Source organism: Nanorana parkeri, unplaced genomic scaffold (genome assembly GCF_000935625.1).
Source record: "Nanorana parkeri isolate BGI_ZX_2015 unplaced genomic scaffold, ASM93562v1 scaffold127, whole genome shotgun sequence".
Taxonomy (NCBI): Eukaryota; Metazoa; Chordata; class Amphibia; order Anura; family Dicroglossidae; genus Nanorana; species Nanorana parkeri.
The window spans coordinates 1,218,583-1,241,519 of record NW_017306395.1 but is presented as its reverse complement, the minus strand read 5'-3'; the positions used below and the strand labels follow the sequence as shown (position 1 = coordinate 1,241,519).

The 22,937-nt window shown below is 39.9% G+C and overlaps 1 protein-coding gene across 2 annotated transcripts in view; it reads left to right on the top strand.

Annotated features, from left to right (window-relative positions):
- INPP5A (inositol polyphosphate-5-phosphatase A) overlaps positions 1-22,937 on the top strand; it is a 337,691-nt gene that overhangs the window by 262,790 nt on the left and 51,964 nt on the right. For both annotated transcript variants that reach the window (XM_018553704.1, XM_018553705.1), the window contains exon 10: positions 22,078-22,173. In XM_018553704.1, the coding sequence (XP_018409206.1) occupies positions 22,078-22,173 (96 nt within the window). The remainder of the gene's footprint in view (positions 1-22,077; positions 22,174-22,937) is intronic.

Sequence of the window (22,937 nt, the reverse complement as noted above, 5' to 3'; positions counted from 1 at the left end):
TATATATAGATATATACTTCCTGTGTATCATAGATAAGCATGCACATAGATACTAACATTGCACTACATTGTCATTTACAACTCAAAAGACTTATTACAGTTCTAGGGTTGATACATTAGGCCTCATGCCTGGCCTGTGTGTGACCCTTGTCCCAGTAATAACATTTATTGCCCTTTGATCACATTATCACCCCATCCTAATGCACTGTGTTTGTTCCACTTTCCACCATTTATTTTCTGTTTTCACCCCACCATTATCACATTTCCATAAGTTTTTGTTTTTTTCCTCTCTGATTTTTCTGTTTGCCTACCTTTGACTTTTTGGTTTACTCTCCAGCCTCTGACCATGCTGCAGGTCAGTGTTCTGTGGCCACCTACCTCAGCCAGTTGGGGTTTGTATTTGGCTTGAGAGCCCTAACAATAAGAGTTGCAACTCAGTTTTAAAACATTTGCTTTAGCAAGCGTGGCAGCTGAACTAGACAGGACAGATGTGTTACAGTATCTGCACCAACATGTGAGACTAAACGTGATGTTTTTGCTTTATAATAAAAATACTCTTTTCCCCTCTTTTCACTCTTTTCTTACAATTTGTTTTTTGGATGATTTTCGTAAGATGCATTTTTGCAAACTGCTGTGTCTAATATCATTGCTATTTTTTACTCTTTTGTTGCTACTATTAGTTACATTTTTTTTTTTATTGTGAGGGTGATGAAAGCGCACCAAAAAAACAAAAAATAACACAACCATGGTGATAAATTAAAAAACTCCATACTGAGATCTCCCTTGTGGCAACTAAATGTAGAGTTGCCAGTGAGCACAAAGGCATTCTGCAATTAACTAACTTTTCTTTACTGTAGTAAAATATGTGCTTGTTAAATAATGCTTTAACCCTCCATATGCCAAAGCAAATGTGCAATGTTCTAATTAAATGAATATTCTGCTCAATTTAAGTATACTTCTCTTCTTGCAGCAACGACTTAGAGGCCTGATTAGCACTTGTTAGACTGTTCTGTCACCCTGCCTTGGAAAAGTCCTCCAGGGTTAAAGGGATTAATTATGGCAGGGTATCACTATCTCTGTAAGACCTTAATCACTTCCATGTTGATCTGTGAAAGAGGCAGTGGTCAGTAGTTAAATCACTTTAGCTGCACTGTGGCCAGCTGGATAATAACCTGATCAGGCCTTACTGACATCTATAGTTTCGTTTTTTAAGATTGTGGTAATAACCACTAGATTGCCTCATAACTGTGTGCATAACAGTGCAGTCAGAGGTTTTTGCCTTCCATTACTAGAACATGGACACTGATGAAGACCTTCCGTTACTTTCTTTTTAACAATAGCTATGGGTAGATGTGACTTTGGATTTATCCACTTTGGTGCACTTTTTGCATTTTAATATTTGGCACTTGGAAGAGGCAGTGCAAAGTGAGATTATATTATATTGCATCAAGCAAGGAGGTCTGCCTTGAAACCATTAAAGCTTTTGGTTGTGAAAAGCTCTTGGGTGCTGAGTTTTCTGGCTTTTTTTGTAAATATTCTGACCTAATTAAAGGAAAATGATGATAGGTGCTCAGAAATCTGAAGGATGAGAGTGCTGACAGTGGTGATTTCCTTATGAAAATGCAAAGTTTGCTGAGCAGCATTTTCTGGTAATTTGATTTAAAAGAGGGCTAGATGCTTGTTCTAAATGCACAAAATATATATGGCTGCTAATATTAATAACTAAAAATGTGGTAATATGCAAAATGTCAATCCAGGGAATTTTCTGATTTGCTTTTTGAGATTTAGCAAGGAAATGAACAAATTAGACCATGGTTTATAAGACTTCTTCTTTTTTGCCGGCCTCTGAATCATCTACCTCGATGGACATGTCTTTATTTCAACCTTTCAACTATTTCTGAAGGAAAGGTCATCAGTAGAAGTCCCATGCGTCTCATGTGACAGATTTCCTTTAATTTGGTGTAGCCTCCTCAAGAAAAATGTTGTGCTACAGCTGGCCATACATTGAGGTATCTGATTATTTTAGACCCATGGAGATGCTTTTTATACACTTCAAACTATTAGGTGCTTGTCTGTGATTTCCCTATTAATGGTTATGACGTAGTAAATCAGTAACATTCGGTTGCCTCTATTAATCTGTTGGCTTTCCCAGAAATGTTCTTAGTTTTACAGCAGTGAGTCTTACACCTTTGCCTTATAAACCTATTTACTCAATGTTTTCAATTGGATGAAGACCAGTACAACAAGAAAATACTATGTACAAGGGTTGATATAGCAGATGGCACTACAGAGGAGGTTCATTCTTTCATTAAATCCTTATGGTCTTCCAAAGCTCTTGGCCCTGATGGGTTTTTCCCCCTTTATTACAAGAAACTTGCACCATACCTGATGCAAACATTCAACTCCTTGACAGAAGGTCAACTTTTACATTCCTCTTCCTTGCTGGCCTGCATTGCCATGATCCTAGCAGATGGCAGTTCCTTGGGGTACCAAGTGTTGTATACCTACAGGAAATAGCCAGCCCTGGGCCTTGCACATTGGAAGAAATGTACTGGTTTTTTTATTACAGCACTAGAACTGATTTGCTTAAAGTAGGCTCACCTTGACCAAATAACATCTTACTAGAATGGCCTTTATCAGCATTAACAGAACTAAAGCCTGTAAGAGTTTGCAATTTTTTTTTCTTAATCTTAAAAATCCATGTTTTTCCTCATTTTACAATGGTGAAACTGGAGACTTTTCCCACGGCATTAAGTGAGAAGTTTCAGGGTGTTGGACTGATGATACATAGGTTTGCTTCAGTCCCCAGCACATGTCGATTTTGGTCCAACCTGTACATGGTCATTTAAGTAATATACAGTCTGGTGGGGTTAGTATTTACTAATAACATATTCTCCTACCAACAACATGTTAAAACTGTATTATTTGGAGCTAGAAATAATTTCTCTGATATTCACAATAACTCTCCCTATAATAGTGCCTTTTCATTTACTGAATCACAATGTGCTGTTAGCAGAGAGGCACAAGCAAATCTTTGTTCAGCTTCAAAATGCTTGTACACAATGTTGTCAGTCAATTTCTGACTTCTATAGTCTAGTATTTTCACCCCAGTAATAGATTTCTCCTTTGTGAACACGTTTTCTAATAGAATCCTACAGTGCTATCTTTCCATCTCTAAGAACATTAATTAGGATTTAAGTTGCAGTTCACTTCAGTGGAAAACCTGTCTGTCAGGTTGTGGATATAATGTGGATATAATTACACTAAAAACTGCAGCAGCAACCTGTAAAAGAAGATGGTTAATACTTTCTAGTTGAGTTGGCAGAACACAGTAGTGATGTAGGGCTTGGTGGGAGGGTTCCCAGTGGAAAACCTAGGTTTATGTTACACCTGGAACTGTTGTATACCAGCAGTGCCAGTAGCTCTTCAGGATTGCAAAGATTTAATGCCCTACCCACCAGAAAGGTATTAAATAACTTTTTACAGGGTGCTGATGATTCACATGATTTTCTGTAACTACATCCACAATCTGACAGACGGGCGTTCCACTGAAGTGAGTTACAACCACACAGCAAATGCACAATTAATATGAAGAATTTGAAAGCTTCCAGTAGATGGGCAGTAAGGCTGTTGGGAAACTGTACAGTGAAGATTTTACCGGAGTAAGGGTCTAGGTACGTTTTTTATCTATCATGAACGTGGAAAAGGGAAGTAAGTGAGTAAAAAAACACACCTGAGATTGTTTATAATTTAATTTTAAAATGGAAATAAAGGAAGGGAGTGTTTTTTCCTTTTATTGCTCTTTTGAAAGTTTTTCTCAAACATTATTTTTTTTTTACATGGTGTCAGCCAGTGGGCAGGAAATCTGTTCAGGCAGAGTCAACCAATCTAAGGCTCTGCCTGCAAAAGGTCCTGGATAGTACTGTTTTCTTTACAAGTGGCAGGTTTAATGCCTCCAAATTACATTTGATTATATGATGCATCTGGTTGTTCAAAATAAAGTGACCCAGTACTTTGCCTATACCGACCTTCCATTTGTCCCCCTAAGTAAAAATGCCCTGAAAATGCTACTAGTCATTCTGGTTGGTGCAGCACGTGCACCTCATCCCTTGAAGAAGATTTAATGGTTAGTTATTAAAAAAATCTTCTATGCTTACTATAGTAATAAAAAGCAGGCACTATGTGGTGCCCACATATACTCCAATTACTCTATTGTTCAAGATCAATTCCAAAACCCTGCATCACTTCCTGGTTTTGTCGCTGTCATGCTTACCACCTTCCTAATGGCTAATCACTTTTGACTGGTGCTGATGGGCAGCAGGATCTAACGTTTTTTGAGAGTTGGCTCTGGTTTCTTTTCCCTAGCCTTAAAATACACAACAGATTTTGAAGGACTTAAGGTCTAGTAGGGCAGGGCATATGCATGTTCACAGCCTATGATTAGTGTGCCCTTATATTTTAGTTTCACCCTTTTCTAAACAATACCAGCCTTTCATGCAAGGCAATGGAATTAATGTTTCCATAGTAAGAATGAGTATTCCTTCTGCCATGCTGATAGCAGTTTATATGCCCTTCTGGATAAAGAGTGTGCTACAGGAGGGGCATAAGAGCTTCTTAAAACATAGGACTGCATGCTGATTATTCCTTTTGATGTTCTGTTCAGCGAATGTCTGGTTAAATAAATGCATGTACAGATGCATACAAAGTATATGTTCTGTACTATTATAGTCAATGGCAATGTTCAGTTCTACCAATTTTCAACCTTTTAAGAATTTAAAAGAAAAAAAAGTGTTAAATTGATATACACTTGGACTGAGGCATGTCAAATGAGTGTGGAGCAAATTCTCGTGAGAGCATAGTACAGTCGTGTCTGCTGTTTTTTATTTTTCCACAGGATTTTTGTTTTAGAAAAAGGTAATAGTTGACCGAACACTTCTCTGAGTAGTGTCCGTCTTTACTACTGTAAAGTTCAATTCTGTGTACAACAAGCACCTTGTCTGAAAGGTCACACATTTGCATTGAGTAGGCTGATTACAAGTTTGAAAGGGAAAAAAAAAATGTTTGCTTGGTTAACATAGGTTTATTTATCTTTTGGCTCTCAATACTAGTAGTATTGTTTTTTCAAGATAGCTATAGTCCGGTCTGTGATTACCGTAATATAGCTGTTAAACTTTCCATAAAATACGATCTCATAATTTTGGCTTTTGCATTTATATGCGTATTTTAATGTTGTTCCTGCTGACCAATCTGGTTGTCTGGATTGTATATTCCCAGATGGTCACTATATTCCCCCAGAAATATATTCATGACACATCTTCTGTCTATAGGTAAAATGCATGGGCATGTGTCGATTCAACAATTATTTTTGTCAGGCTAATTTTGAGGGTAGAAGGCTTGATACATGCTGAATGATATATAATAGTGAACGTATTTCTTTTATCCTGTATCTGTGCACTCACAGTTCTCAACCATCTGCCCTCCTGCATCTATAGTGCAGAACTTCTCTGGTCAGTAACGATTACAGTATTACAGTGTAATCACTGAAAGGGTATGGAGACATCTTCTGGGAGGTAGATGCAGAGACAAATTCTATAAAAGTGAAAAGCACTTTTTAAAACAGGCAGTCCATTTGTTTGTGTACTTATAACCTAGCCATAAGTAATAATTATAACTTAACTTACAGTCACTTGAGCTTTATTTCTCTGCCCAAAACGTACATTAGGTAAAAGAGGAGCAGGACATGCTGGATTTCAACCATTTACACAATGCATGCTTGGGGTATGCAGAGCATCAGAAGGACAAACCTTGTGTGGTAGCTGTTGGCACCAAAAGCAAGGCCATTAAAGGCCATTAGTACATTTTCACTTTTAAGTTCTTGCTTAATGGTTACTTTTGCTGCTGGTTAAATCACTATTTCTTCTGATGGTCAAGGGCCAAGGGAGATGTCTGCACTTGTGGATACCTGCTGCAGCAATAAGTGCACCATGCTCCCTGATGGGTTGTTTTATAGTCTAGAGAATCCAACAGTAGGTGTGAGATTCTAAAGCGGACAGAAACAGGAGGTTCACATTTTCCTATTTTACATTTTTGGTGTGATTTTCAAGCACATTTATGCTTATACTTTCCAGGGGGAGAGGAATTTAAAATGCATTTATTGTACTCTTTTTATGAAATGATGTTCATCTATATTGCAGATATCTGTTTTTCTCAAAATGCTGCAAAAAATGCTGCTTTTCGGACTCTACAGATGAAAATATATCCAAGTAAACAGTCCCATTGACTACAATGGTACAGGTATTACCTGTACATTTTGTTTGTGCTGGCACTGGTTGTATAAATTACCAAATATGTTATGTGCGGAGAGCTGCTGCAAAGTATAAAAATCTTACATTGAAGCATGCTGGCTCCTATACAATGCCAGTCTTCTGGCTAGATGAGTGTCTGAACTGGCAGCTTTATGCTGCAAGTAGCCCTTTTTCTCTTTATATCTCTTTATTCAATTTTTAACAATTATACAAACAAACAAAAGACACATAACCACATTTATAACGCAAGTAGCCCTTTTTGGTCCTTCATAGGGACATGGTGGTCTCTAGACCTTCCTTCCCCACCTGGTCTCTACATTTCAACGTAATCAAAACTTTTGTCTTTTTGTGCATCTCTAGTTTCGTAAAAGGAGATTTCTCCCCTCTGCTTAGATGTGGTTTGAGTGCATCTCTTGGCCATTTCAGCCTCTGTTTCACAAGTTTGCAAGGTGGCCATCTTCAGTTCACACATTTTCCAAGTTTTACCAGGAGGACATTTCAGCCTCTTCTGATGCTAGCTTCAGGTGTAAGGGCCTTCAGGTGGCTCTTTGACCTGCAGGCAGTCCCTGGTTACTGTGTTTACATTGGGCCTGTTAGTGGTTGTGTTGCCCACCCCTCAGTTGGACTGCTTTTGGATATCTTAGATGTTTGAAGGATAATTAAGCCCTTGTGTGGTTTTGCATATACCGTGTTTCGTCTTATTTTCGGGGAAACACGGTATCTACTGCTAGCAAGCAGTAGATATATGCAAAAACATTAAAAAAAGTTAACAAAAGGGTTAAAACTTGTGTTTCTGCCCCACACTCCCGTCCGAAGGTCTGAAGATTCTCAGGCGGACGCAAAGGATCATGGGGCGGGCACATGCGCAGTAGAGATCTTCGGCCGGGAGAAGGAGACACCCAAGGTAAGGTAATGCAAGCAGCGTGCACCCATACCGACTCCATGGGACAGGAAGAGACAGCAGTCAGTGCTGGATCAGAGACCGACACCAGTGCTGGAGGGATTCCTGAAAACTACTGGAAAGAAGATGATGATCGGATCAAGAGGCATCATTTAATGTAACTCCTTAAACCAGCATTGGGGGGGAGACATTTGGCATTATTGTCACTTTACAACTTTCTATGTGTCTCAATGCATGAGAATGAAAATAGGATTTTTGTACTCGCCATAACATCCTTTCCTTGGAATCCATAGAGGAACACAGGCCCCACGCCTCTGTATTTATGATAATGTATTTTGTACTGCTCTGCTACTAAACTGAGCCATGTTGATAGTTGGAAGGGATCTCCCAGGGCTGGCTTTCAGATTTATTTATTTTTGTTTACCAGTTAATCTTGTAGGCCGCAGTATAACCCAAAGGTTGAAAGCTTCCTGTGTCTCTCAATGGACTCCATGGTCTCATCTGTCTATTAGCTGTTAGAATTATTTTGGTTTATTGTCTTATTTGACATTGCTTGGCCTTTTAAATGCATGGTGATGATGATCCTGATGAGCAGCCACCTCTTTTACATGCTCATTCTTTTCAGTTTGCTCAGAAATGGGCAATACATAGCATCTGCTAGAAGCTGTAATCGGCCCTGTAGCTTTTCCCGCGGCATTCTTGTCCTTTGTTGCCGATTTCATGCTATCAGACGGGCTACATGTTTTTCTGCTTCAAGTTGTCAGACAAATAAAAGGTTTGGATACAGGGTCACATTTAGAGGGATGGGCATGGAAAATTGCAAAGACAGTATATTTGTAGGCCACCAAGCTAAATGTTGCCACCTAGTTAGTACATATTTTGACCCTAGAAACCATTCCTTTAAATAGAGAAACTTTCTAGTCATTTGAAGTAGTGGAGTAGGCAGTTCAGGGACTGTTGAACAAGATTTTGCAACATAGCATAAGGTCTGAGTTCTGTTTCTGTAATAAGTCAGTTTAACACAGAGCATTTTTTTTTCCCTAAGTTTATAACATTGTTGGCAAGTTACATTTTCATGCCCAGTGTATGAGTACTCATTTTAAGCTATTATTGTAAAGTTTATTTGAAAAATATTTAGATTTTTTTTTTTTCCTAAAAATAAATTGCTCATTAAGCTACCCAGATAAAGTACTGTTTTTAGATAAATAAATATCAGTTCAGACCTCTGATTATGCACTTCCAACTGAGAGAGTATTCATAAATCTCATTTGCTGTTCTTCATTTCTAGAGATGACGTACAAGCCTGTAAATGTAATAGACAAATAGAATTGTTTATAGGGCTTATTCACACCATGTCTGGATCATGTCCAGATCAGAACAGTTTATTCCCAGACCAAATAAAGCATGTTGATGTATCCACGTGGTATTTCTGGGCTCTGTTCACACCATCGAAGTGCGTTCCAGACCAGACAGAAAAAATACTGCTGGTCTCATTTTCTCTGGTCTGGAATAGTGATGGGACGAGTGTTCGATTCGAAGATGAGTTTGAATCGAACATCGGCAGTTCGAGCGCTCCTCGAACGCCGAACTTTGAGATGTTCGCGGTTTGTTCGACCGTGGACATTTCATAATTCAAAATTCACTGAAGCTCTGATTTGTTAAAGTCTTGCACCTGACCACTGGTACTTTTTGAGTACCAGTGCAGATACTTGGCATTTTCATGAGAACTACCAGGGTTGCAGCGGTTGCTCTGGCTCTCCACCACTGTCCTGAAACCATTAGTCTGTATTGTTTTAGAAAAACTGTCACATGACAATAAACAAAAATGTATCAGTACTCGTACTTGTAAGTACTCGGCAAGTACCAGTACCAGTACTCGCAAAACTGGTATCTGTGCATCCCTTTATATTTATAAAAACAAAATCGTACAATAAAACAGAGATGTGCAAATCCCAGGAGCTCAGTGTGCTCCTTACAAATGACAGCTGCCTCCTAATTTTTGAATTTTTCTCTAGTGTAGTCTTGGAGCTCAAAAGTATCGGTACATGTACTCGTACTTGTACCGAGTACTGTACTTGGTATTTGTGCAACCCTAATTATAATCCATTTGTCTAATTACATAAAATAGCAGTACACAACAGAGAAATAGATTATAATAGGGAACATTACAGTGTAATATTCCCTATTATAATCCACGTCTAATGACATGATGTAAGACACCCCCCCGTCCCCCGCTCAGACTCGCCCTTCCAGGAGCAGCAGCCATGTGTCGATGTGTGCACTCACTGCAGGGGGCGGGGCGTGTGGCGCACACACGTCTCCTGTGACTCACCTCCCCTCCCGCCGCCGCCTTTTCTATAGACGCGGCCGGGAGGGGAGGTGAGTCACAGGACCCGCCCCCTCACTGTGAAGCCCGTCGGCAGTGCGGGGCCCCGGTGTTCGAACACCGGCACCGTGCACTGCCATATATTGCATGACCGGGCTGCACTGAGACTGTGCGGCCCGGTACCATGCCTCTTTTACAAATTTTCATGTAATACATGATGAATTACTAGAGCACTGTTTGTCATATAAAGACTTCTGAACAGTAGCTGCCTGCCTTAAGGCTTATTTTGTACCACCTCCAACAATTGAAAAGGGGGAAAGGTTGCTCATACTGGCTTCCAGGTGTAGAAGCCCAGTTTTAACGGAGACCTTTGTGACACTTAATTTTCTTTTGATGACTATTGGTAGGCTTTTTCAGATTGCTTATAGTTTTAGATTGTTTATGGTTTCATATTCATCCTTCAGCCTTATCCTTGGTTACTGAGTGCCCCAGCTTTAGCTGGTCATTTGAGAGACTGGTTTAATTTTGTCCTGTACACCAAGGTAAAGCACTAATGACTGTAGTGCAGGGAAACTCATTTACCTGGAAAAGGCTATTCTTTTGACCCAAGACCATGGCTCTACTTTTTCTTTTCATTAGCTGACAGACGGAGAAGGTTAAATCTCACTGGTACATGGCAGTCTTTCCTAAACACATAGAGGACGGAACAGGCAAAGCACATACTTTGTGCCAAAGATTTGCAGCAAGTGCATTAAATGCTATTCAATCAGACATTATAGGATTACTCAATTTCTGCTTCTCATCATCCACATCAGATATTCCTTTTAAAGACTTGCAAGGTGACATCAGGAAAGTGTTATGCACTAAACTGTGATACCAATTAAACATTTTCATTTTACCATGTCCTTAAAGCTCTAGTGAGTAAAATGGAACATCTGTTGGCCCAATGCCTTGTCTATACATCAAGAATATCAGAAACCTCTTCTAATGTATATGAGGTTATGCTTCCTAACGTATGGTAAGTAGTAGCTCCTGTGGTAAATCTCTCCTGTTGGTTAGTCATTTGCAAGAGTTTACATAGTGGGCAGCTTTGTGCAAGAACATGTTCCGTGGCCAACAGTGGTGTATTGATGATCATGTGGTCATAATTGAGTCATTACATTAAAACACTCTTTGTTGCAGTGTTTGGGTTTTAGTTGTATGTGATATCTGTTAGTAGCCCGTTCAAAACTTTAAGTGGCACAAAGTGTGGAAAGCAAAATTTGTAATGTGGTGTAAATACATTTTTCCCCAGAATTGGGCAGCCAGTGGCCCTTCAGTCTCTAAGCCTTTGCAAGTCCCAATATGCCTTGTCAGTTGCTATATTTCACCAGGTAAACTTTGGATAGATGACCAACCTTCAGATTTGGTAGAAAGTTTGGTTCGCCAAGGCCAGAAAACATCTGTGTAGCTTGAGTGCAGCTGAAGAGAGGAGACTTGTTTTGCAGTGTTATCCCTCTCTCCTTCCAAATGATATTGCTTTATATATGTATTAACACGAATTTGAACTTAATTTCTATTTAATTTCTGCCTTTTTGCAGTCCTGCATGCTAGCGAGGCTTGCGTTTTCATCATGTCAGGTAAAAAATATATGCACGATGTAGAATGAATAACATTATCACGTCCAATTTATTTTTGTACTTACTAATGAATAGCACCTCCCTTGTCATGTGCCTAGTTGGCTTTGAAGAGCAAATATGGGCATATATAGAGGAGAATGAAGATGCAGACTTTATTTCTGAGAGCATTAAAACTGCACCCTGTATGTTAAACAGTCTTGTGGACATCTGGCAGGTTTGGTTTTAATCTGCTGACTAGAAAAAAAAAAAGTTAGGATTAAATCTTGCCTTTACACGTCTTTTTGTCTTGCAGTCAAAAAGTGACAGAGCTGCACTGAAACAATGGCCTTACTTATTCCACCCAGTGTACCATGTGGCTGGTCACCCTCTATTTCCAGAGCTGCTTCTCTGAGCATGACAATGAAGCATCTGGTAGGCTTTTCGTGTGTCCAAGATATTTCCTTGTCTGTACTTTCTATCGGTCAGTCTGCCTAGCTATTCCCGGGTGCAGCGTGTTCTTTCTTTCGCCCTTTCAAGACAGGGTGTGCCAAACCCAGTGGCAAAAGGTCAAGAGGCCAAAGTGATGAATTTTTATGCCTCTGTTTCTTGTGTTTCTGCTCAGTGACAATTTTTTGCGCGCTGGGCTGCCTCTGAAAAGAAGCCACTGTGAGCAATTTGTCCTCCCGGCCTGGGAATAATAGCGAGTCAGATGAGTTAAAATAGCATGTATAGCCAAACAGAGAAGCACACAAATGTTTTCCTATGGTAAAACAGAATGCCTCTGTCATCAGTCACTCCGGGAGGTGTGCAGAGATTTGTGGCCTATTGGCATTCAATCAAATGACAGATGAATTTAACAGCACGTAAAGATATAGCAGGGAGAATGGATCTGGGGCTGGTCACAGATGTTAATGGGAGCTGGCAATTGTTTTAACCAATCATGTACTGGTTAAAATGTAATTAATGCAGATGCACAGCAGGTCCTGTTACCAGAATGAGTAGCTGATGCGAGATTTGTTTTACCAACACAGATGTCAATTGGTTTTTAGCATTTAGGGAATTGTTAATGCAACTAAATCTAAAAGGTAGAAACTTTGTGCTCCTTTTATTGGAGGTTCTGCTGCATGTTACCGACAAATTGTTACTGTAGATGCTGTTAACATTTATTGTTCCTCCGTAATGTTCTGGGAATACTAAGCAATACTCTTTGACAACACAGGCTGTTTTTTCCCTAACTGGATGTGTTCATCCCTTGCCTGTGAAATTGGTCAGGGATAGATAGTAATGTTCTACATTTTTGTGCAACTTGTATATATATTTTTTAATAAAATCATTGCTTTTTTTTAGAAATCGAATTTGTGCACTAGATTTTATAGACCTATTCTTACTATCAATGATGATGGTAAATGATCAACAGAGCAACATTTTCCAACATGTTAGGAGAATGGGGAGATAATTTTTTTGTGGTGGGCTGAACTCTATTTAATTCACCACTGCTCTTTTTGGTGACATAATTACATCCTGTTTCAATGTGTGTACAAGTTAAATGTAAGTGTTTGGAGCTGTGGAAAGAACACTATTTTTTGGTCCTCACAGGAGAAGGACATAGTGTCTACTACGTACCCCAGTGCTTCTCTTGGTGAATGATAGGCTACCATGATGAGCTACCAGCTCAAATTCAATCGGGTCAATTCTCCCTGAGAAATTGCACCGAAGACTTAGTGAAACTGTTTTATTGAAGCAGGTGGTATTTTTTGGCTTCTCTGCATTTTCTAGCATGTGCACGGTTGTTGTGTCCATCATTTTCTAGAACATGGCTATTGACAAATAAGCCAGTAAGCACTTCTGAGTAAGTAAAATCTGTCTAGCTAGAAAATGTTTGCAGTTTGTAAGTATGGGGAAATGGATTTTCCCTTTTGTGTCGATGTTTGGTGCCATTAAAAACATAAGTTGTGGCATTTGTTTTTCAAATCACGTATCTCGTTACTAAATCTAAAAATCTGTCTTCTAGGTTTTACTAATTAGTGGTGAGCATTTATACAGTGACATCATTTGTAAATTAAAACAAAATTCTTGGCAAACAAATACACAACTAAAATACATCTATTATAAAATGGCTCCCGAAGAAACCGTGTAATTGTTATCAGCCAGTGTTCTAATATGACAGTGTAACAGTGATCTAGAGCAGTGTATGGACAGCAAAATGGCTTCACCGTTTCTTAGTTCAGATTCTACCTGTGTTTTTCTCATGCTCATTGGTCAATGAATTTACAGTGGAATGTTGCTGATCTCTTACCCGTGAGAAGGCTGTGAACAGGTGGTGATGGAGTTGCACTGCTGAGCCAAGTAATAGATTAGTCACCTTGCCTTAATGCACATTGGCTGAGGTATGTGAATCGCAAGACTGGCGCAATAGAATTTTGGACCATTTGGCAAGTATGCATTTAGTTGTTCGCCTGGAGCTGAACAGCTTTGTTGATTTTTAGATGGAAAAAATACAAGCTTTCTGTCTGTATTAGAATAGCCAAAATGTTACCATAATAGTGCACAGAAATGTTATTCCCGCAAATCTTTCCCTGCAAGGAAGAGAAATTCATTTTCTGATGGATATGGTTGATCGTCTGTTTTGGCAAAACCATGATAGTAATAATGATTTTTGGAAGTGCCATATAGCATGGCTCATATGTCACTGGGACTAACCTCGCCCTTGAAGGTTATTTGACATCTGTACTCGTGGTTTTACATTTGCAGTACAGTTTGTAAAAGGCACTTTGCAATGTGTGAACGCAGATGAGTGTAAGCCTGTGCCCAGCAGACATGACAAACTGGTCTGTCTCGGTTTATTAGTTGCTACTCACTGAGATAATTCATAAGAAATGATTGCAGAAACTGTTGGATCAGAAAATACTTTGATTTGGCAGAGGAGGTAATGTAGAAATAAACTAAAATTGTTTATTCATACACATTTTTTTTTTTTTTTAAATGTTCAACTTTTCAAATTCCCTTTATGTGGAAAACTTAAAGCGACTCTGTCACCAGAATTAGAATTGGATTTCTGGTGCATGAATAATAGAGATCCCTGCAAAGACGAAAGTAAATACTTACCTCAATGCTACCCATGCTGCCATATGCGTCTCTTATGCAGACAGATTGTCCCCTGATGTCTCTGCAGAAACTGCCACTTCTAGAAATGTTGATTTCCTGCTCTCCTGCAGTGCTCAATGATTCCATCCGCTGACCTCCATGTCACTGCATTACACAGAGATGTTGAGGTTGGTGGGGGGGAACCACCAAGCTGGTAAATGATTGGGTGTGGTGCTTAGCTCTTAACTCTGAATCAGGCAGTGGGGTTTGCTGCTGTTCTGCTCACCCATAATAAAGGCTTAAATCTAGTCATTCTGAAGGTTCAACACTCACACCAAATCTCTGGGTTGTGCTGGAGACAACAGTAACGTTTATAACAAAATTGCATGGTGATAACCAGTGTTACCTACGCTATGAGAACATAATTCTTCCTCACTGTTTAGTATGTAAGTGGATAGAAGTTGGGCTCAAATGCCATGAGCGATGGCTCTGTTATGACCACCATTGGTCCAAACAAACTAGTGTGCCTAATTGTTACACGTGCTGTATATTCTATGTTTCCTGTTATCCTTCCTGTCCTGTGTGTTAAAAGGGATTGATACTTCTGTTTTTGTAATTTCACATCTGTATGATCAGCCTTTGACCAGCTGCCCACCAGGAATGAATGTAACAGGAAAGCAAAGCACATGCCACTCCTCTGAGATCTGACCTCTTAAGATTTTCTCTTCAATGCTGATTAGTCCCTTTCACACATTGTTCACTCAGTAAAGCCCATGCCTTGGTAAATACATGGTTTTATCAATAGTGTAATTTTCCCCTGCCAGACATTGGTTTTTCAGAAGTGTCCACCACATTCCCTTGCAATACCCATTCTGTCTGCTAGCATCCCCCATCCATACTACATTGCCTGGCAAGTTTTCCCCGATTTTCCAGGCAACATTCTCTAGTAGCCCTCCCACCACCATTGTCTGTACTGCATTTTCTAGCTGCACTCTACTCACCATCCACGCTATATTGTTAACCAGCTCTCGCTTTACTGACTGTTGACACCATACCCTACCACAACCTTTATCTGCTATATGGTACCAACTCTTTAACCCCCTTGGCTTTGTGTGTTATCCTCTGCTCTGAGCCGTTTGGCTCCTGCCTTGTCACTTCTTTTGTGTTTCAGAGGCTTTGGCATTCTGTGCTCCCCATTCCCAACATCCCGAATCTGAATGGGCAAAAATTCACCCTAATATGTTATGATTAACCAAGAGACGAAAAACTACTTAGCCAAAATGTACCTGAATGCGTATACTTTAGCTAGTTAATAATAAAGAAATAAAAAATAGAGGTAGTATTTATAACTGTTCACATGCTATACAAATGCAGCCCTAAACCCTAAACTCCATTGCCCTCTAAAGAGCAGCCAATGCAAGGATGGGTGTGCTAACAAATGGTACCGCAACCACATTTATTATGTTCATGTATGGAAATCATCACATTTAGAGTAGACCTCAAGCATGTGCGTGTACTATATTGACTGAAAAAACTCCAGCCAAACAACGCGAGTGATAGATTGACAAAATATGTACAACCATCTTTCTAAATCCCTTTCAGAGTGATTGCAAATCTAATCTGAAGCATTGTCTGGTCTGCCAGCAGTGGCAAGGAGGATCTAATGTTTACAAGGCACCAGCAGACATTCCCAGAGAAGCAATCAAACATGTTGAAAAACCTTGCGGTCTGGTAACGCAGGCACATTGTGTTAAGGCCACTTAATTGTTATTGATGGGCTTCAAACCCACGGCAATGGCCTGAAAATATGACCTGACCCTCTTTCTTTAACACCACATACCACACCTCAGGGCTGCAGTTCAAATTAGTGTGAGCACATTGCCAGCTACTGTAACATCTCGTTGTGGTGCTATTCCAATTCAATGGCTCTGAACTGCAGTTTGCATTTTACCATGCATTGTGGAGAATCTAGCTTTTGTCTAGAGACGTAGCGGCCTGTGCCAGCCCTAAATTGACTGTGTCATGAGAGAGGTATGGGTCTTACCATTAAAGGTCTCCCTCTGAACATGCGAGATACTTAACTGTGTATGACTTCAGTATGTTTCAATCACAAACCTGAAAAAAAGTATGCAGGGATCCCAACCTGAAATAAGTCACTCCAGGGAGGTGCCCTCTGTCAACCAACCCGCCCCCCCTCCCTCCGCAGCTGGGGGGGGGTGCAACTACAAGGAAGAGAGCACCCTCCCAAAATGATGGCAAATAGCAAAGAACCTATTGCTTCCCTTGCTATTTGTTTTAGCATTCTGACAGCTGCTGCTGCTGTCAGAATATAAAAAAAAGCATGGGAATGAATAGCTATGATGGCTATTGGCTATTTCAATTTGCACCCGCCCTCTGCTATTGTCAGTCAGCAAAGGAGGACCTGATGGAGAATGTCCAGTCCACCTCTCCTGATTGACAGCAGCAGTGGGCGGGTGCAATAGCCAGTTGGCTATTGCAAATTGAAATAGCCAATAGCAATCTAGCTATTCATTCCTATGCAGTTTATTTTTTTTCTGGCGGCCAGCGTCCCCGATGTCAAGAAAAATAAAACGGCAGGGAAAGGTTTAGTCTGCTAGATAGATCAGAGTAAACCTTTCCAGGAGAACTTGTTTCTCTCCCGGGTATCCGGGAGCCGCTATCTTATAGCGGGAGACTCCCGGGAACATCCGGGGGAGTTGAGATGTCTGCAGTATGCTGTAAAAGAGTGTCCAAAAGCATGAACACTGCTTATTTCTATAGCTAAAGCATCAGAATACCAACCAGAGAACTTGTATATTTAAAGTAAAGTTAGTGATATTAAAGGTTTGTTTTTTTATTATCAGAACTAGGAGGCCCACCTTTGCATGAAAGGTATGTAACTTTTCTTCAAAAAGGTTTATCTTCCTCATTTTCTAGTGGGTCCCCGTGGCACTCAAACCACACCCCCTGCACGGGTACCTCAATCAACTACTGTGGAGGCACCTGTGCATGCATGTTCCCAGCCGTGCCTACAGTGGCTGTGTGCATCCATAGACACACACACACAGCCCTGCAGCAAGCCACGCCCCTTCTCTCCGACCCACTGTTTGATGGCATAAGGAGCCTGAGGCTCCTCTTTACTCAATCTTCTCCCCCGCAACCAGGAAGCTCAGGACGGAGAATCGCTGCTGGGACCAGCGGTGGTGACAGGTAAGTGTGGGGGGGACAGGGGAGAGATAAAGGTACTGGGGCGTGTTTTACCCTAATGCAGAGAATGCATTAAAGGAGAACTATGAGGTGAGTGAAAATCACTCATCCTCATAGTTCAAACCAATTTGCGACAATTAAACTGTCACACATTAGCTCAATAGATCGGGAAGTGAGTGAACGCATACCGTCGCTCGCTCACTTCTCGATCATCTCCCTGCGGAGAGCAGTGACTGTCAGTCACCACTCCCTGCAGGGATTCCTCCCTCTCCGATCCTCCAGCGCTGACTGGAGGAACGGACAGGGGAGGGGGCAGGTTCAGCTGGCTCTGCCTCTAGATAGGCAGAGCCAGCTGTCATTCCCGCAGCAGGCTGAATCTTGACAGCATTGTCGTGATAAGTCTCGGCTGCGGCGGTCTCAGTATAGCGGGAGCTGTTGCTCGCGCTATACTGAGCTTTGGGTAAGGGGAGGACGCCAGTCCTCCTGTAACCCTTAAGAGAACTATGGGGAAAAACATTAACCCCATAGTTCTCCTTTAAGGTAAAAAAAAAAGCCCTGCCTTTAAAGCTACTTTAAGCAATGGCAGCCTCCATTAATCTTATATGACATCTCTTTAAGGCTTTTCTACATCTTATCACCTTTAGTTTGTATGCTGTCAGAAATTAGGAAGGCAGACAAACTTCTCTGTGATGGTCCTTCTTTGATTCCTGAACAATGATTTGTAGGAAAGCAGAGGCAGTTGGCTACATTAGTCCACACAACTCACCAATGAGGAAAATTAATTATGAACTAAGCGAAACATTACCTGCCACATTTTATTCTTCCGTAAGGTCTGTTGTCTGTTTCAGTTTAAAGCCAGAGGAGCAAAACTAACCTTGCTGGCTTCCCAATCAGACTTTTTATTCATTAGAGTTTTTACCCCTTCTGTTTTCTTTTGATCATATAGGAAACTATTTTCCCAGACTCTTAAGATCTCAATTGTGTGATTAATTTACAAGTAGAGCAAAAGTCTGATCTCATTACTGGATTCTTTGATCAGATTTGGGTTTTTAAGTTCTCAAGTGTTTCTTCTTCAGGCTCTCTGCATTTCTATTGCCTCCTTGTCCCTGTTAATTCCTTTATTCAGTTATCTGTGCTACTAACAGACAACTCGTGTGGCCATGTCTAGTGAAGGGCTGTCTATCTCTACTCTAAACTCAAGTCATGTCTTCTGACATTAGAAGCAGTGTTTCTTTTGGTCATAGCTATGATATACAGTGCATACCTTATGCGTTCATTGCATAGTTGTATTTTTAGTCCTATTTTATTTTTTTTAAATTAGCGAATACTGTACCTGATTTATTTTTTTAAAGCCATCAGTCTAATCAGCAGGATAATTAAAATGAGTACCTGTTGAAATAAAATGACAAAAACCATCAGTTGTTACTTTTCCCTTTCTATCTCACATTGCGAAAGAAGCTAATATTCAGTTCAGGATTGGACACTCTGAAATGTCATATTATGTATCCGATTTTATCTTTTTTTTTTTGTAGCAGAGTTGCTAAACTTAATGACTGAATTTTTTTTTTTTTTTAAACCTGCATTGAGTGAAATGAAATATGTATTCTACCATTGCATATCTCTTCTGGAAATGCTGGTTATATATGTTGTGCAGATGTTCTGCCTTCAGTACTTTTAGTCCGAGAAAAAAAAGGATGAAAAGAAGACGTTCTGACATCATTTACTGTATACTTGTTCCAGTTCAATGCCTTTCCTAAGCTACTTACTCATTCTATGACACATTGAAGTCTGTGGGGATCATTTGCAGAAAGAAGACGGCAGTGGCAGTACCTGAATTTCTCTCAATACAGGTGTGCTTTTTTTTTTGCTTTTTTTCATCTGTAGATGTGCAAGATGTCTTCAATGTAGAAAAAAAGATAAATATACAGCAGTAAAGCAAAAAGACTATAATACAATGCTTTGATGTCAATGCATTTGTTGGATTTACATATTAATATCTGCCCTGATTTGTTCATTTAATACAAGATGTATATTTTTAAATAAATGATTACTACAGCAACCTGCATCAATTCCAAGGTTTATTACACAGACTTAATCTACACGGTATTACTCTTATGTATTCTTTTGACTGACTGCTACCGACATCACAACATACACAGGACTTTACACTTTTCTTTTTTTTTTTTTGCTGAAATTGTGTTAGCTTTACATAAAATATAATGTTTACACTTGAATATCAGAGGTGTCCTTTATGCTGCTTAAGAAGTTCCTAATGGCTGGGAAAATTCATAGGTTTGGTATTGTTGAGCCCTGTGCTGACTTCCAGCCAGAACTGTGATCTAGGAAAATGGAAAAAACCCTTTATCCAAAGTCATGGCTATTGTTAGGGCTGAAGTGTTATGTGCTTTTGTTATACCTAAGATAATAAAGTTATGTATTTATCTTTTGGAGGTATTTAAATTTTGTTTTTAAGGAAAACCAGGAATTGTAGCTAGCTAATTCAATTTCTAAATATAATCACTTCCGTCTTTGCCTACTTTACTTACAGTAAGAAAGTAGCTAAGATGCAGTCCAAGAACTGACATCCATGAACGCTGTGCGTCTGTGCCCACCCTCTCCATTTTTCATAGGCGGTTATAAGTAGATTACCTATTATGCGCTGAATAGTGAATGTGCATGTTTCGGTGTGGAACGATCATATCTTCACATGCATTCCGCTTAAATTAAGCACTGTTGTTTTGTTCAATATGTGATTGGCAGTCATTTTGAGGTTTAATATATTCCATCATGGAGTGACCACATCCAACTTTATATAGAAGGTATTATCTTATATTGTTCTGCTGAATAACTATCGATATTAATCAGATTTCATTAAAACGTTCCTTGATAAAAAGGGGCTTATGCCCTTGAAAATGTTCTGCTTCAGTGCTTGCGACTGTGGCAGTTCAAAAGAACAAGTCTCCCAATTGTGTATGGAATGACCCACGGTATTATTGTACTGATTTTGTGTAGTACAATAACATTTTGTGGTCATGGGTTGCGTACTTTCCTTCTGATGGTTTTTCATCATTTAGTTGGGTACATTTTTCATTTCTGGTGAAATTTTTAAAAAAATGCTTTCTGAAGCAAATAATTTGAAGGGAACGAAATCATGAATTTGTTGAATTGTCAACGTTCTGGGATGGCTTCAATGCCTGGTGACTGTGGCATGAGTTCTCCCTTGTGGTTTTCAAGGCCTTTTTTTGGTCTTTTCACTTTGCAAAGCTGCTTAAGCACACTTAAGCGCATTAGCATTTGGATGCTGGAAGAGCATATTGACCCTCATTTGGAAAGTTTAAATGAGTGAAAGATGGAGCGATTTGTTAGAGCTTTAGAAACCAGCTTTAGAAAGTGTCCGGTTTACCCCTCTGGTTTGTCTTAATGCGTGTTCTAATCTGGTGTGCTGTTTAAAGGCAACCAGACTGATTTGTGACACCTAAGACCAAAGGCCCCCTTTTTTGGGGGCTTGACCCGATTAGCTAATCTGTGCTTTGAATTTCAATGGCCGGTATCACAGAAGAAGGCTCTTGGGAAAAGCTCAGTTTTGGATCTCAGCATTAGGAAGTGCAGGCAGACACAGATGGTTAAAATGAATGGTCATCTCTAGCTTTGACACTGATTTTGTATTGAATGAGGAGATTTTGTGGAATACATCTACAATACTTGGACGCACCCACCAAGTATTCTGTGCACTGCTGTTACACAGTATTATCCCATCATTTGTCTACACAGATAATTTATTCTGCAAAAACATATTAATTACCACTTAATACAGCTCAACTATTAAACTATTAGCTTTGGATTAGTGCCAGTTAGTTCTGCTGGTGTTGCTTATTCTGTTAATGTCTTTTTGGTTGTATATCATATCATCTATAGTACTATAATTACAGCATATGAAAAATATAATTTTCCTTTTATTAGTGGTATAAAATGCTGGTTTGTTTGTGGAATAATGTTAGATCTTTTTCTGTGGTGAGTCTGCTTTACCCTAAAGGGATTTTGGTACTAAGAAGAGAGATGGTACATATTACAGACGTTAATATTTGGATAATTTAACATATTTAGTACCAGTTATAATGTGGGCACTGGCAGAATTAGTGTATTCTTTACAGGAGATTTTAACTTTGTGTAAGAATGTGCTAAAACTAGTACCTCAAATTATTTGTAGCCAAAATCTTTATACATGATATTAAAAGTTCCCTCTTAAGTGTTTTAACCCCTTAGTGGTATAACCGATCGTCTGACTATGATGTGGGAAAAACTCTTGTTATCCTGACAGATTACATATTTTCTTTCAGTTAACTATGTCATTGTGACATGAAAGGGTTATGGTTTAGAGATAACCTGTTCTGAAATAAATAAGTAGGCTGCCCTTGCCTTCCTGAAAATGCTATTTGCCTGGTTGACATAGTGATCATCAGCCATTGATCCCGTCAGTCACTTATGTGGAAAATGCATGCATATCAGGAGCTTTTACTCGACGTACAGCATTCCTCTTGTGGGTCTTTGGCTTAGAAAGTATTAAATATATATAATATATAATTTATTTATTTTTTGCATAGATTTTTCATAATACCTCTTAAAACTAATTATCTTCCATTTCTTCTGTTCCTCTAGATGCTTTGCACGAAAACTACAATGCAAACTGTTCACTCATCTGACAACAGCATGGTTGACAAGTTGATATTCCGTGAATCTGAGAATGATCGTAAGGTATTGGCATATTATTTATTTTACTATCACCAAGATAGGGATGCAACGATACCGAGTATTTGGGCGAGTATGATATTTACCTCCGATACCGGAACTTCCAGTCAGGGGAGATTTCCTCTGACCGGCAGTGCTGCCAGGGGAACATGCAGATAGCTTTCCGGCCAATCAGGGAGATGGGCAGCGCCCCAGTAAATCAGCATTGAGCCAGCCAATCGGGAAGCCGCACAGCAGGTAATGTCCTGCCTCCCGGGTTCCTGATTGGCCGAGAAGCCTCCCACTTGGTGTTTGGGTGGAACACAGCAGCTTGAGTGGCAAAAGCATAATGAAGAAGGTGGAAATTATCATCTGGCAGAGCTAATCATAAAGAACTGCATCTGCCATAACTGAATGTAGCAGAATAACATAGAATTATGTTGGGTAAACTCTTACCCTAATTGCTGTAACTTCTTAACCACGTGCTGCCAGTATGTGGGGAAGAAGGTAAACCCAGAGTTCCACATCTGGCGCAGTAAGGCTCTGGAAGCAATTCATTGTGCCACAGGTAAGTGAACCTGTATGTAGAAGAGGGATTAAGTTTTGTTAGGGCTAGGTCTTATGCTGAATTGTTAATATAAAGTCATGTTATTACTTTCCCGCCTCCTGGCCGCCTGATTGGCCGGGAAGCCGGCTCCATGCTGATTGGCCGGGAACCTGGCTTCCCGGCCAATCAGCATTGAGGTGGCCAAACAGCCAGGTCGATGCTGATTGGCTGGGAAGCCGCCTTC